This window comes from Aotus nancymaae, unplaced genomic scaffold (assembly GCF_030222135.1).
Source record: "Aotus nancymaae isolate 86718 unplaced genomic scaffold, 86718_ANA_hifiasm-v0.15.2.pri h1tg000008l, whole genome shotgun sequence".
Lineage (NCBI taxonomy): Eukaryota > Metazoa > Chordata > Mammalia > Primates > Aotidae > Aotus > Aotus nancymaae.
Genome location: NW_026988419.1, coordinates 2,286,123 through 2,302,419, shown reverse-complemented (window position 1 = coordinate 2,302,419; position 16,297 = coordinate 2,286,123). Strand labels below are relative to the sequence as shown.

The 16,297-nt window shown below is 45.8% G+C and overlaps 1 protein-coding gene across 4 annotated transcripts in view; it reads left to right on the top strand.

Moving 5' to 3' along the window:
- The window catches only part of DIS3L2 (DIS3 like 3'-5' exoribonuclease 2), a 392,467-nt gene that overhangs the window by 309,976 nt on the left and 66,194 nt on the right, over positions 1 to 16,297 (top strand). For all 4 annotated transcript variants that reach the window (XM_012434086.2, XM_012434085.3, XM_012434084.3 and 1 more), the window contains exon 13: positions 8,979 to 9,212. In XM_012434086.2, coding sequence (XP_012289509.2) covers positions 8,979 to 9,212 — 234 coding nt within the window. The remainder of the gene's footprint in view (positions 1 to 8,978; positions 9,213 to 16,297) is intronic.

Here is a 16,297-nt window from a genome sequence, read left to right as displayed (position 1 = left end):
TCTTGCCATCTTCCCTGCACCCTAATGTGTTTTGTGTCCCAGGTAGTGTTAGATGATGTTCTAGAAGCTGAATCTGGTCCTCTTACACTATTACTCAGCATCCTCTGACATTAGGTCACAACTAGCCACAGAAGTCCAGTCTCTGGCAAAGGACATTCAAAGACCTCCACCAACTCACCCCCATGGTGTGGCCATCTACCACCTGCCCTCCAGGCCTCTCAGCCTTCCCTCTTGCCACTGAAGGGTTGATTTGGCCTAATCTGGAGTTGCCATGCTTAGGACATTACATTTGCTTTCTACCCCTCAGCTCTACCAGTCAGATTCCTACTCAGCCCTTGAGATTCAGCCAGAATGCCATTTCCCCCATGAGACTGTCATTAGTCAGTCATTCATTTAGTAAATATTATTGGATATTTGCTTTGTTCAGACAGTGTACAAAGTATTGAAGGTACAGAAATTAAATATGCACCAGAATAGAAATAATAGTTATCTCCTTATGGTGGATTTATAGGAGATATTTTTCTCCTTTTTTTCCCACCTTTTTTTTTTTTTTTTTTTGAGATGGAGTCTCACTCTGTTGTCCAGGCTGGAGTGCAGTGGAGCGATCTCGACTCATTGCAACCTCTGCCTACCAGGTTCAAGCAGTTCTCTGCCTCAGCCTCCTGAGTGGCTGGGATTACAAGCACCCGCCACCATGCCCAGCTAATTTTTGTATTTTTAGTAGAGACAGGGTTTCACCATCTTGGCCAGGCTAGTCTTGAACTCCCAACCTCAGGTGATCCACCTGCCTCAGCCTCCTAAAGTGCTGGGATTACAGGCATGACCACTGCGCCCGGCCTTTCCACCTTTATTTTCAACGTTTTCTGCAGTGAACACATATTACCACTGTAATAGAAAAGTAAAAATTATTTTCAGATTTTTTCTTTTTTTAAATAGAGATATTGGAGTATGTTTGTAAACCGAGTAGGAAGGCAAATAGTAAAAGAGACAGAAAGAAGGAACAGCTATTTGGAACCTGGTCAAGAAGATTCTGGGAGAGTCAGGACCCAACCCCAGGTGGGGGATGAGCTCCCAATAGGAGGACCACAGCTCTCTCACCCTGCAGGAAATGGAGATGGGGTGGTGGCTGAAGTTTGAGAGAGAGGGAGCTGGGCTACGGCTATGGGACTCCATCTTCCCTGTCAGCCTGCATTTTCCCAGCTTTCCACCCCTACAGCACCCGTCATCTTTCTGTGCACTTTAGAGCTATCAGTGCACAGTTCTGTTGTCCTGTTAGATTTCGAGGTCCTTGTAAGCAGGGCTCATTCCTCATGTGTTCTCTCCATAGCACGGTGCCACGTACCCAAAATGCTTAGCAATAACTTCGGTGATGTGTATATCTATTTTCACAATTCTGTGCTAGCTTCGCCTGCTCCATTAACATGGAATCCCCTTGGTAAGCATTTTTATCTGCGGCAGCCTTCTTAGCGCTCTTCAGCCACGTCCAGGGAGGGGAGCAGCACCTGACACAGCTTTGTCTGGAAGCTGCACCCACTCTTCCCCACTGCCCAGCGCCCTCCCCCATGACAACCCTCCAGAGTTTGATGCCTTTCCCTGCCTGGGAATCCTACAACTTCAAAAATAAAATGCTTTGCTCTTCCTGGGTTACCACAGTGTCTGCAGCAAGCTCACAGAGCCAAGGCTCGTGAGTATGATAATGTAATTTGGGGCTTCGGTTAGTGGAAAAGAAACAGTGTTTGGGTATTGGGTTTTATCCTCAGTGGAGACTTTGCCCAAGCAGCTCGCAGTGAGAGATGATTGCTTCAAACACTGCTTCTGAGAATAATAAAAAGGTTCCCAGAAGACCCATCTGTAGTCATGACCGGAGGTGGAGCAGAGCTGTTTTATTTCAGGCCAGTGGTGACGACACTGGGACAAGGGAGCCTTTGGAAGACCTCTGCTGTGTTCTCTGTCCCTCCAGTCTCAGTTCCCCAGTGAAGGCACTGGACAGTTAGATGCTTCACCTAAGGTCACTTCAAAGTAAAGCAGAATTAACTGTGAACACAGATTTTGCTGTGCATCTTCAGGATTAAAATAAGAATTCAAAGTAACATATTTTCAAGAAATAAAACAAGATATTTGTCATTTATAAGATTGTCATGCAAAGAGCTGAAAATTATTTGTGATCAGCTTTTCTCCTGCATTCTGATGTTATTAGTAGAGGTTTGATTTAAATCTGAAGATGTGGGCCCCAAAGTTAGTAAATACTGTAATAGGTGGTTGTGCTGGGCTTCTTTAAAGGAAGGATGGGCCGCTGTTTTTGTGAGATGGCTTAGTGTGGCTCTGTTGAAAGGTCTGGGGCTGAATTAACCTCACCAGCCTTAGATATGTGTGATTTTGTGTTCCTTGGGTCTCAATCCATGTCTCAATCCTGTCTTTAGAAGGCTTCCTCTATGGCCCTCCCACACTTCCCCCCGTTTCTTCCACCCTCCTCCACTGCCAGCTGCCTTCCCAAGGCCTTAGGCTTCCCAGCCAGTCCATGAGGTGAGTGTTACCTTTAAAGATTTCTCCTGCCCCCCAACATTCCCATGCCATTGACACTGGGAAGGGGAACACTTTCAAGGCCTGCTCAGGCATAGTGTCCTCACCCACTGTCCCAGGAAGGAAATTCTTATCTCCTGATCATATCCAGGGCCTTCAGGCTCTTCTCACATTTCCTGCCATTTCCTGGGTTTGGCATGGGAGTTAAACATTTGAGGAAGTTTCCTTTTTCCTTCCTCTTAGACTTGGAATTAGGTGGGCATGGTTTGTGCATGTCAGTAGCTCCATCTACTAGAGAGTCTGAGGTGGGAGGATCACTTGAACCCAGGAGTTTGAGACCAGCCTGACTAATATAGTGAAACCCCATCTCTAAAAAATGTTTTAAATAATTAGCTGGACATGGTGTCACGTACCTGCAGTCTCAGGTACTCGGAAGAGGCAGGAAGATCACTTGATCAAATCGAGAACAGATCGAGACCCTGTCCCTAAAGAAAAAATGAATGAATAAATAAATAAACACTTATTTGGCTGGGCCCGGTGGCTCACACCTGTATTCCCAGCACTTTGGGAGGCTGAGGTGGGCAGATCACCTGAGGTCAGAAGTTCAAGACCAGCCTGGCCAACATGGTGAAACCCTATCTTTACTAAAAATACAAAAATTAGCTAGTCATGGTGGTGGGTGCCTGTAGTCCCAGCTACTTGGGAGGCTGAGGCAGGAGAATTGATTGAACCTGGGAGGTGGAAGTTGCAGTGAGCCACCTGCGAAGAGAAAGCGATCATTCAGCTGGAGTAAGTAGATTGTGTACAATGGTGTTTCAGTCTAGATATTCACACCTTCATCTTACTGTGCTCATCTCTTACTTTTTCAGGGGAAGCCTGAGCTTTGCTCAGTGATAGTGGGCCTACTGCGAGGGCTGGGTCTTGTGGAGGAGCCCCTTGCTTGCTCTAGCCACCCCACTGCCTCTGTCCCCTGACGTTACTGGGACCTTCCCTAACAAGTTGGCTTCCTTTCCACCACAGACATGACCTGCCTCTCTCTGCTCTCTTCCAGCCCGTCCTCTCTCCACCCAGTCCTTTTCAGACATTTGCTTCTTGGCACCTTTGACTTCTCTCACTGCCGGGCTGCACCTACTAAGGATGATTGCCCTGTGTTCGTAGCTGCAAGAAGCAGCCAAAATCCACTCCACCTCCCACCCACTGCCACTCCAAACAACCTGGTTTTGTTCCAATCAGGAAAAGGCTTTTTTCTTCCTGATGATTTTTGAACAAAATATTTTGCATATGGAACCCCGGAGCTACTGCGAAAGTGATTTTGTACCTAATTATTTATGATAAATTAACTCCATTTGCAGTTTTTTTCAACCAGAGATATCTTAATGAGGTGCTGACATTTTTCAGAGGATAAATTTTGAATACATTTGAATAGAACTGAATAATTTTCAAAGGAGGTGGACATACTTTTGTATCAATATAGAAAGTTGCTATGTGTTTGAGACATAGTTGGTTTATTTTACTTCATCATCTGCCTCTGTCTAACTTATGACCTTCACCTGGAATGTAATAAAAGTAACACTAGATTTTGAGTCTGTCTTTAACTGGATCTGGTCTTAGCTGCCAGGTAGGAGTTTGTATGACTTTTGACAAGTTCCTGGCCTGTTTTCTCAACTGTGCAATGGGCTGAACAATGTACTCCTCCCAGATGTGTTGAGGAGATTTTAGAAATAGTAGGTATAGGAATACGCCCAGTGTTAGACTGCTTCCAGTCTTACTTGGTACAATAGGTAGGTCTTGAATTAAGATGTCGTTGTAGATAATCATGTCCTCCTTTTTCGGTAGTTTTTTTTTTTTTCCCAGTAATATGCCTTCATTCAGTATTGGCACTGTATTTAATCTGACATTCTGAACAGTAGTATTCCAGAATATGTGCAGTAAACTCGCCTGACTATAGAAGAGTGACCCAAATCCTATGATTAAGAAAGGAAAGAGGAAGGACATGATTTTCTTTATGAAGAGTTTTGTTTCTGAAGCTCCCCGTGGTAAATCTACTTTTTCCATGAAAAACTCTGTCCTTTTGTCTTCTGCCACTGGCTTTGGTTATGCACTGGGCATTGATGTGAATCCAGTTTCCAATTGGAAAGTAATGAGGTGTTCCATCCAGAGAGGCCTGCCTTCCATATTGTGAGGCTGGCTGTTCCCAGGAACCCCTCCATTTGGATCTTTGCTTTCTTGCTGCTTTTCTCTGTGTCAGGCGACAACAGGTTCCTTTCTTTTCTGCTTGGCTTCTGCAGAAGATGGTTTCAGGCCTGCTTTCCCTGGCCTAATAATTTTTAAATGACAGGTATGACTCCCAGAAACACTGGATTCTGTTAAGGCAGAGTAGATTCGGCTGCCAGAGGTCCCTGTCCCTGAGCAGGAAGTTCCTGACGGCTCTTCAGGCTTCTACTTCAACCCTTTGTGTATTTAAAGAGAAGGTTGGGATGGACTTTCAGGGTTGCAGGCATTAAGGAAGGGGACTGAAGTGAAGCAAAAGAGCTATGGGAAAGTGATCATCAGTACTGCAGTCTCAAATTTGGGGGTATTCCTGTGTGCTGTTAGGAAGGGACATCTATTTTGACTGAGAAGGAAACAAAGTAGAGATACCCATTAAGGAAAAAAAAAAAAGGAGCTCAAACAAACTGATAGCCAGTGCCAGCGTGGGCGATGAGCAGGCTTTTGTAAAGAGTGACAATCTGCTGCTTAGGGCAGGTCTCAGGTAATCAGTTTTAGGAATATCTCAGGATTCCAAGTGGCTCCTGGTCAGGGCTCAGCAGTCAGAGGGGTGAGAGGGAGCTACAGAGATGTGCTTAGAGCCAGGAGACATGGGCACGCAGGGTGCAGGGGTGTCTGGGAGCCTTGTGGAACTTGCTGCTAAGTTTTATACATAAATATTTCAGGGAGGAGCATCTGGATCTTTCACTAAGTTCATTTTGTTTTGTTTTGTTGAGACGGAGTCTCACTCTGTCACCCAAGCTGGAGTGCAATGGAGTGATCTTGGCTCACTGCAACTTCTACCTCCGAGGCTCAAGCAATTCTTGTGGCTCACCTTTCTGAGTAGTTGGGATTACAGGTGCACACCACCATGCCCTGCTAATTTTTGTATTTTTTGTAGAGATGGGGTTTCACCATGTTGGCTAGGCTGGTTACAAACTCCTGACCTCAAGCAGTCCATCCGCCTTGACTTCCCAAGTGCTGGGATTACAGCCATGAGCCACTGTGCTTGGCCAACATTCACTAGATTTTTAAAGCAGTTCTTGACCCATGGTTTTTGTGAAAGCAGATGCCCAATCAGGGTACACTGGTTGCCCTGTGCTGGAACATTCACTAGGGAAAAAGACCACAGATGCTGGGAGGCTGCAGACCCTGTGACCTGGATGCTGAATGCTGGAGGGAACCTCTAGACCACTTGTGAAATGTGAAAGAGAGCAGTGGCATAGAACTGAAACTGACATTCCCTGAGCATGCCAAAGGCAGACTGTGCAGCCCAATGTAGACCCACAGGAGGAGTGACTGGGTTTGGAATGAAATGTAGAAAAGGAAGCAAGCTAAATCACCAGGGGAAACCCTTGAGACCATAAGAGTGAAGAGGTCATGGCCCGTCATTTCAGAGGAGGCTGGAGCAGCTCTTTAGGAAATGCGGATGTGCGAGGAGGACAAGCCTGGCTGAGCCTAAAAGGGGCTCTTTAGACTCTTCTGGAGACCTGAATGTGGCACTTCCCACCGGTACTGTCAGGTGGTACCTGGAATTGGCTCTACAGTTGCCTTTGCCTGCAGCACACACACATGCCTCCTAAGAGTCAAATTCAAGACCTGCTTGCCACAGTGGAAGATTAGTGAGGTTATTTGAATCCCTTCTATCTTTGGATAGTGGTAGTTCTTGGTATAATCTAGAAAGAATAGTTTCAGGATTTTTTTTAAAGAAAAGTTAAAGTCAGTGATTACTGATTCAAGATCCTTCGTAAGACTGCTCTAGACAGAAATGTGAGTAGTTGCCACCATTCTCTTCCTCTACCCCATGGTTGCCATTTTTCAAGAGTATTGATTCTTCCTTTAAGGGAGGGTGGATGGTACCAAAGTGGTCTCTCCAGCCTTCCAGGGTAGAAGCTGCATTTCCTGGAGGCTTTGTGGTGTGAACAGCTCCTGGGTTGGGCTCAGTCCTTCCCCGTGGGGAGTGCCTACAGACCCTTCAGTTGGCTTTTTCGGAAAGCATTGTGTCAGTGGTTGTGAACAGAACGGTTGGCTGGTGAAGAGCAAGGCAAGGGGGATGTCTGCAAGCCCAGGCTAAAGGGTTCTACTCCTGACTGGCACTCCCTCCCTTTTCTTGCACAGGAAATACATTTCCACAGCACTTATCTCTGAGCTTTTCCATTTTCCTCAGGCCCTCGAACTCCACCTAGCCTTCCTTGTTCTTTGCCTCATGCTTGTCTGCATAGATGGGGGGGCTCTGTGATAGTCATGCTCTCAGCTTCCCTCTTCCTTCCTCCCAGAGGAGGGCGCTCCTCCTCTGTCCTGGATGGATGGCCTCCACTTGGCCTAGGATCCCTTTTGTTCTCTTGTGTCTTCAATCTTTCTTCAGTGATGGTTTCTCTCCTGCAAACGCCACACAACCCTCCATTCTGCTTATTCCAAAGTGCTCCTTCCCTCCCGTCCTTTTGGAAGTGGTCTTCCACACTGGTTGCATTGCGTCCACTTCCAGCCTTCACCTATCCTTAGCCCGGTGCTTCCCAGGCTTTTTCACATCATGTCACACACAGCAGATGTTGCTGTTTGAGTGGCACAGGGGGCACGTGCATGAGCTGACAGGAGGCCAAAGCTCTGGCTGCCCTGGGAGTGCGAAGGCTGGAGCCCTCCTTACAGCATCTCCGGACCCTTTTGCAGTACATGCGTTTACCCTTTGCAGTGTGACTCTGCCTCTCTCCTGCATTTTCCTAAAACAGCCAGCAAATGCTCAATGCCCGGAGTTTGTCTTTGTTTTCTCCTCCCTGACATCCAAGTGGTATTAGACATATACTTGTGGTGTAGAGCTCAGGCTCTAGGGCTGGACTGCTTGGGTTCAGTTCCCAGCTTTGCCAGTCTCTAGCAGTGTAACCTTGGGCAAATTCCTTAATTTCTCTGTGCCTTAGTTTCCTCATCTGAAGAAGAGGATAGCAAAATTCCTACCTCATAGAGTTGTTATGAGAATTAAATAGTTGCCATATGGAGAGTGTGAACAACGCCTGTCTCATAGTAAGTGCTCTCAGAGCGTCCCTTGTTGCCTTCGAGTCCCCTTTCTTAAAGCTCTTTTCTCCTGCTTTTCCTAACATTGGACATTCCTGGTTTTTGTCCTGTTTCTCTCAACTCTCTTGTTTTTCTACTGTTTTCATTCCCTGGCTTCTCTTTTTGCTCCTTAACATGAAGGAGGTGTGTTAGGCCAAGCAGCCCTGCCTCTCCTGACCACCCTTTTCTCTGTAGACCCCTCTTCGTCCAGACAGCCCAGGCCCACACCCAAATACCTGCCAGATCACCTCGCCTGCATCTCTTCCTGCACCTCAGACCCAAGAGTCCCAAAAATGTTTTAATGTTCATTTTTGTTTTATAAGTAATATATATTTATTATACAAAATACAGAAAAGTGAAAATAATAAAACACACCTCAGTGGTAATCCCACCATTCAGCTGGCACCACCACTAAACTTGGATATATCGCCTTCAAGCCCAGTGGTTCTCATCCTGTGCCAGCTTTCCCCCAGAAGACATTTGGCAATGCCTGGAGCCATTTTTGATTATCAGCTTGAGGGTGTAGGGGAGAGGTGCCCCTGACATCCAGTGGATAGAGGCCAGGATACTGCTGAACATTTTATAATGCACACTTCAGCCCCCGCCCAACAAGAAATTGTTTAGCCCAACAGTGCCGAGATTGAGAAGCCTGTCCTAGACTTCTGTCTCTACATATGTGTGCCAAATGAAACAGTGGAAATGGGTTTTCTCTTTCTAGCCCTATCCTGCTTTTCTACCTGTGTTCCCTTTTTCTGTCAGTGGCCCTGCCTTCCCCTTCTCCCTTACCCTGCATCCGAGCTGTTCCCAAACCTGCAGAGTACCTGTCTGCCATGTTGTTGGCAGCTCTCTCCTCTACTCCCCTCAGTGTTGAGATTGATGCCCATTCACCAAAACTAATGGAAAAACCTCCAACATGCCTTGCCTGTGCCACAAGTGTGCTTGGGGATCATCCATAGGTGTCCAGTGCCTGTTAGATTAATTCCATGCCAGGTGGAGACTAAGCTCCCTGAGGGCAGCAGCTTCTATCTCTGATTCATCTGGGTGCCTAGCCTGAACCTGCCACCATTCTGAGCAGTGCTCAGTAAATCTTTGTTGAATGTGTATGGATGAATGGTTGAAGGAAGAAAATCCTGAAAAAAATTTTCACCGACTGTCCATCTTTGCAGATCCTTGATGAATGGTTTGGCCGGACTGTCATCCGCTCCTGCACCAAACTTAGCTACGAGCATGCGCAGAGCATGATTGAAAGTCCCACTGAGAAAATCCCTGCGACAGAGCTGCCTCCCATTTCCCCAGAGCATAGCAGCGAGGAGGTACACCAGGCCGTCTTGAATCTCCACGGAATTGCCAAGCGATTACGCCAGCAACGCTTTGCGGATGGCGCGCTTCGTTTGGATCAGGTCAGTACGTGTTTTCTTCAGTGCAGCCAACGGATTTGACTCGTGCCTGAACCCAGCGTGGTTGAAGGCAGCATGGCAGACTTAGACTCCTCCTTCCTTCCCCTTGCCCCAGTCACCACATTAAAATCGTGTTCTCTGAGGCCAGCAGGAACTAACTCCCATTCACTCTCCAAATACAGTGGGTCTGTGTGGGTGGCTCTGTCCAAAACCCCCAGCTGGTCTTCCCTGGTAAGGCTATGTCCAGTCTGTGATCCTCACCTCAGGTTTCTATTCAAAACTGTTCTTTAATGGAGGCAAGAATAGGAGACATGGAAATTTAGGAGGCAGCTAACCAGTGTCTTATCTGAAGGCTTGGGAAAAAATAGTCTTTATTCTTATTCCTCATCTTCCAGAAAGAGTTATTTGTTTACAGTAGAACAGCAGTCCCCATTGTTTTGGACACCAGGGACTGGTTTCATGGAAGACAATTTTTCCACAGACTAGGGGTGGGGGATGGTTTTGGGATGAAACTTCCACCTCAGATCATCAGGCATTAGTTAGATTTTCATAAGGAGCATGCAACCTAGATCCCTTGCATGAGCAGTTCACAATCAAGTTTGAGTTCCTATGAGAATCTAATGCCACCACTGATCTGACAGGAGGTGGAGCTCAGGTAGTCATGCTCACCCACCGCTGGCAGAGCTCAGGTAGTCATGTTCACCCACTGCTCACCTCCTGTTGTGCGGCCCTGTTCCTAACGGGCCATGGACGGGCTGTTGGGGACTTCTGCTATAGAACACTGACCTGGATTGACATTGATAAGTCTGAAGTATCACAGCCATGCTGGCAGCCCTCTGGGACTTAGGCAGCTGTCACTGAAACCTGGTTGAATTTCCGTATCTGAGAGTTGGTGACTGTTAGGACCCAAGATTTCTTTTTTATTGCTTGTGAGTACCTTACAGAGTAGAGACTATGTTTTCTATTATCGACTTTTTTTCCTCTTTCATTTATATTTCTTACCCACACTCTCCTTCCCTGCTTGTTGTGTGCTCTGGGAAGTTGCCATGTGTCTGAAAAATGAGGTGGGTAGGAGAGTGGAACTGTTCACCAGACCGCCTCATGCAGACTTCTTTCCCTGAGCCTGTCAGCTGGGAGAAATCTGAAAGGCCTGGTTGTAAAGCCTTCTGATTGCAGTTCTGATTTTATCCTACCTTTTGCAACAGACTTGCACAAATGCTTCTTAGCAGGCATTGCAAATAGGTGCTGCTCTAGGCTTAGGTAGAAGTGGCTGCTCTTGGGACCAGTGGATGACCTATCCTGTCTCTGTGTGGCAGAGTCAGGGTAGCCTCTGGAGTTCTCCTGCTCCTCCTTCCCTGGCCTGGGCTTAGGCAGCCTGAGCAGGCCTATCTGCATGAGAATGCTGGCAGGGAGATAGGAGGCAGAGCGGACGCTGAAGAAGACAGCAGACATGATGGAAGAGAAACTAAAGGCATAGGGGATTACAGAATACCTACTTTCCTTCCTTCAAGAAATCATTCATGGGAGTGTGAACATACTCGGAGTCTCACTTACTGGTGGCTGCCTGATTGTCAAGTCCAAGGACACCTTACAGTTCTTGCTTCTTTGACTTCTGACCTGCACCAGGCCCTTTGAAACCCACCTCCTGGTTCTCTGTTTCTCTTTGTACATCTCCAGCAATGTCCTGCTGGCCCCCTTTGCAGAAGCCTCTTCTGCCCACCACTTAAGGGTTGGCATTCCCTGGATCTACCCCACCTTTGTCCTTTCTCCATCCACACTCCCACCCTGAGTGACCTCCTCTACTCTTGTGATTCTAACTACTAACTGGATGCTAATGAGCCAAAATCTGTCTCTCTGTCCCTGACCTCCCTCCCTCAGCTCTAGTCCAGCCCCGCAATCATCTCAGCCATGCCCGTCCTTCCCTCTGTCAAATTTGGTGATCAGTGACCACAGCAGGTGGCACTGGCTATCTAGTACTGCCTTCTCCCTCAGCGCCCCCCTGGGGAGTGCTATGTGTGTTCTTAAACCTGGTGAGGCCAGTTGTACGTGTTGTAATTATACAGTTTAACTATATATCAGGTAAACCGATCAAATACGAACATAAAAAAGAAGCTGTTGTTTTTATAAAAAACTAAGTTAAATGTTTTGGAAAGACCTGGATAAGGATAAGTCATTAAAAATTCAGTTGTAAAATGGGGTAATTATGGAATCCAGTAAGCATTCTGTACTCACATTGCTTCATAAATGTCTAAATTCTCATTCTTTTTTGAAGAAACCAAATGATGAAGTATAGACAGTGAATTGCGAGTGTAGTTTATTCAGAAAAGACTGTGTAGAAATCCAGTTAACACTCTCCCTTTTTGAAAGCCTTACACTAAAAAAAAATTAGCAAATGAATATATATCTGTATAAATTAGAACATTTAGTGATGGGTTTGTCTCTTCTGTGTGATTCCCTTCTTTTTCTAACTTCTAGAATAACCAACCAATGGCTGCTGAAGCACATCACAGGAGAGAGTTTCTGTCATTACATTTTAGAGACCTCACCCCACCAGTTTGTTGCAAAGTTCAGTTTAATTAAATATATGAAATACTCTAAAAACTATGAAAGACTGTCAGGTGATCCCAGTTCATATGAGGATGGGGTATAGTTGTCAAAATAGGAGAATGATCTCAGATTATTGATAAATAAAGATCTGTTGGCATGTCTCAGAATCAGAGTTTTATTGCTGAAAATGACTTTGGGTATCTGTCTCTCATTGGCCCTCTCAATTTATCAGTTAGAAAGCTAAAGGTTAAAAGAGTTGCTTATATGCAAGAAATCCAAATTGCCCTGTGTTCACTTTGCCTCCATTTACACCATGCTGACTTGAGAAAAAAATTTTCCTTTTAAGTGGGAAAAAAAAATCCTCAAAGTCCTAATTAGGTTCCAGTTAATTAAGGTTTGAAAATAAGGGCTTTGCACCCTTGGAGTCGATTCCTTGGTTCCCCCGAAAACAAGTCCATGGACCCCAGCTTTGGAAGGAGGAGCACATCAATCTCCCACAGCAAAGGACTCTGGTGAGGTCATTTATAAATCAGCTAAATGGCCCTATTCAGAAGTCACTGCATTTGTTCTCCTGCCCCTACTGCTTGCTTTGCCCTCACAAAAATCCATTTTTCCTTGGTGTTTTTTTGAGTAGCCTACTGTTTGGAGTTGTTCTCTGATGCTTTGTTTGCCTCGGTCCACTGTGTCCGTGCTTTTGGTGGCAGTCCTTAAAAAAAAAAAAGGTCCATTTAGGCTAGCCTCAATTAGAGATGAGTCTGTGCAAGAGGGTACCATTTATTTATGCATCATGCCCTAAGGTTCAGAATAAGTGTGTAAACCACAACTTTCACCTTTCCAAGAAGTCAGTTTACTTTGATAACCTTCAGAATGAATGGGGGCTGAGTGTGCGGCACTAGTATGGTGACTGTTGGTTGAGTTAGGAACCTACTAGTTCAGAAGTTGCAACCTCAGATCTGTAGAGCAACTTGATCACTGTGTATTTGCAGTTGGCCACTTAGACCGGAGCTGCCTAGCCCATGTCTGAGATAGTGAGCCTCAGGCCTCAGGGCCACCTAGTCTGGCCTCAGTTCCATGAGGGCCACCTACTAGCAGTCTTATTTACCCCTATGTGCTGTCATATACTAGCGCGTGTGTGCACGCACACACGCGCGTGCACACACCCACACACACGTTCATATACTAGAACTGTGGTGGGAAGCAGATAGGGAAGCATTGCCTTCCAGGTAGGGTTACCTGCTCCAAATGTCTCCTTTACCTACAGTTCAACCTAGTTCTAAAGAGGTTCTAGGTACATAAAATGACTCCTTTGTTTCACTGCTTAAAAAGCAAATGCAGATGCCAGATGCATTCTTGTGCTTTTTGGTTGGATGGGTTGAGTAATACCCCTTCCAGGTGGTTTCTTCCATCTCCATGTTTTCTACTGCTAATTCTAGGACTTAACATAGATGATTGTTTTATTTTACTTTTTTTTTTTTTTTTTTTTTTTTTTTTGAGGCGGAGTTTCGCTCTTGATACCCAGGCTGGAGTGCAATGGCGCGATCTCGGCTCACCGCAACCTCCGCCTCCTGGGTTCAGGCAATTCTCCTGCCTCAGCCTCCTGAGTAGCTGGGATTACAGGCACGCGCCACCGTGCCCAGCTAATTTTTTGTATTAGTAGAGACGGGGTTTCACCATGTTGACCAGGATGGTCTCGATCTCTTGACCTCATGATCCACCCGCCTCGGCCTCCCAAAGTGCTGGGATTACAGGCTTGAGCCACCGCGCCCGGCCTTATTTTACTTTTTTATAACATATGTCTCTCATTTCTGAAAAGGGAGCTCCAATAACAGGGGCCTAGACTTTTTAGCGTTTGTAGTAAAAGGAATCATAATGGTTTGTAATCATATCCAAATCTTGAGCTTTGGGAGAGGGGAATTGTGGGAAGTTTGCTCTCTGCCTGGTTCTTGCTCAGTGATTCAGGCCCAACTAATAGACTTTGCAGGTAGGGGGCACAGAGTCCCCTCGCACTTCTGTTTACTGGGACACAAAGCCGGTTCTCAGGTACCTTCCCACTTAGGCCCTTTACAGAGACTGCCTGACTATGATGTGAAGACAAGGCCTCAGACTTCTTAGCCATTGCATTCAGAAAAATACCAAGGGAGGGTGAGAGGTACCAGAAGAATCCAAATATGAAAGTGTCTTGGGAATATTGATTGATTTTAGGAAGCTACACCTACTGCTTGCTGAGGCTCTCCCTCCAGCCTCTTCCTCTTCAGTCAGGTGGAGGTACTTAGAAGCCACTCTGTTTGAGGGCTTCTATGCAAAATAAGCATGAGGCTTGCAGGAAGGTCTTCCCTATCAGGGGTCCCCTGACAGGTAGTTAGGGGATGTGAGCAGTTCCTTCTGGGTCAGTGGACTTTGGGAATTCAGAAGTTGAAGTAGTGGTGAGAAAACCTGATGTTTCCATCCTTTCAGACAAATTACTCTAAAATTGAGCTTGACTAAATTCACAACTGCATCTTATATGAATCCTACTTGGCACAATTTTGAAACCCAAACTGCAGGCAGTTTCTTTGAGTGGACTTGATTATCAAGATAGCCTTGTTAATGAAAATTATTTTTAAATGCCCTGGGACCCAAGCTGCACTGGAATGATGTTCTATATGACCTTGACCTGGCCCAGCCTTTAAGTCAGGGATTGGCAGATTTTTTCTGTAAAGGGCCAGAGAGTAAATAGTTTAGGTTTTGTGGGCCATGCAGTCTCTGTCTCTGCTACTCAGCTCTGCTGTTGTAGTGTGAATGCACCAGCATTGCTTTAAATGGAGAAGTGTGGCTATGTTCCAACAGAACTTTAAGAACACCAAGATTTGAGTTTTATATAATTTTCACACATCATGAAATATTATTCTTTTTTTGATTATTTTTTCAGCCATTTAAAAATGTATAAACCAATCTTAGCTTGGGGTCATATAAAAGCAGGTTTGGCCAGTGGTCCATACTTTGCTGACCTCTGCTTAAACAGCCAGCAAGCAATTCAGCCCTGCTACCCAGCAAGCTTTTAGCAGCCCATCATCACTTCACAGGGAAGCCAGGCTGGGTAATGGAGAACAGTTGTGCTAAGTGAACTCTCAGGATGGTTTCATGCAATTAGGTAAATTATTCCTTTGATTAGTACCATGCTTATCCAGTCCAATTGGAGGCAGGGAGTAGAGGAATGAATCAGTTTAGCATCAGTTCCCTTACTCCATTTACAGTCAAGTCGCTTTAATTAGCCTGAAGCAAAAGGAGCAGGGCTTCTCATTTCCCACTTCTACAAGCTCAGCAGCTCTTCAGTCAGGTCTCCAGCCCACCCAAACCCATGTGCAGAGATGCTGGCTCTACCACTTGTAGGTGTGCTGATGGTGGGGACTGCTCATGGCAAAATGAGGCTCTAAGGAAACTGTGGCACTTCTCTCCCACACTGCCCCCATTGCCAAGTATGCTTTGTTGAATCCATTTCTGTTCCTTCTCTCCAATACAGTCGCTTTCAAGAAATGAGCATTCCGGCTCTGCTGTTTAATTTCTGTATAGTATATTTGATCCAAGGTAAGAAGGATGGATACATTTATCCTGTCTGGCTCTTCCTTGGTCTTATTATTTATGTTGTCACTTAAGGAAGCTATTGATCATGGGGTTGAGTGTTTGTAGAATCATTCTGTTTTCTTAGTCGTAGAGCTTTTCTATAAATAATGTAGGAAAATAATGAGAGAGCCAGCAGGCCACACAGAAAATGTAAAGTAATGTGACAGAACTCTGCCCAGATTACAGTGAGCTGTCTTGGAGAGGACCAGCTCAGTCTCAGGGGTTCAGGAAAGATTTTCCAGCAGAGGTGGTGGGGCACTAGGCCTTCTAAAAGACTTGAGGGTCTAGCCAGGCTGCAAAGGCAAGCAAATGGCTGGTGCAGGCATGGGATGGGTGAGAAATGGCAGATTATTCCAGGGTGTGTGGTGTAGGGTGCAAAGAGAGAGAAGAGCTAGAGAGGGAGACGCAGGCTAGGCCTTGGAGTCTGTAGGAATGAGCCAGGGCAGCTGTGGAATGATTTTAAATATGGAAGTGACATGACCAGAACTGGGTTTTAGAAAGAGCCTCTGAAAGTGAACAAAATAAAGGAAGTTTATGATCCAGGAGAGAAATGATGAGGGCCTGACCTGAGGTAGGGACCATGGGGTTAGCGAAAATTATAGATCCAAGAGAAGAAGGAAAATCGACAAGCCTGTGGCAAATTGATTCTCTTGATTAGACGGGGAAGGGAGAGGCAGGATCAGAGGCAAGAGATCAGGCAATAAGATTTCCAGTTTAGGCACATGGTAGTACTGTGTACCACCAGGGAACACCAGCGGGGAGGAGGTTGAGAAGAGAGATGATGATTTCCGTAACTAGGCCCCTCTGATCCCCTTTTCTTCCTTTAGAAGGGAAGCTTTATCATAAAAGTAATATGCTCTCATGTTAGAAAATTTAGAAAATACAAGAATATAAAAAAGAAATCATAATCACCTGTAGTCCCATTACCCAGAAATAACCAT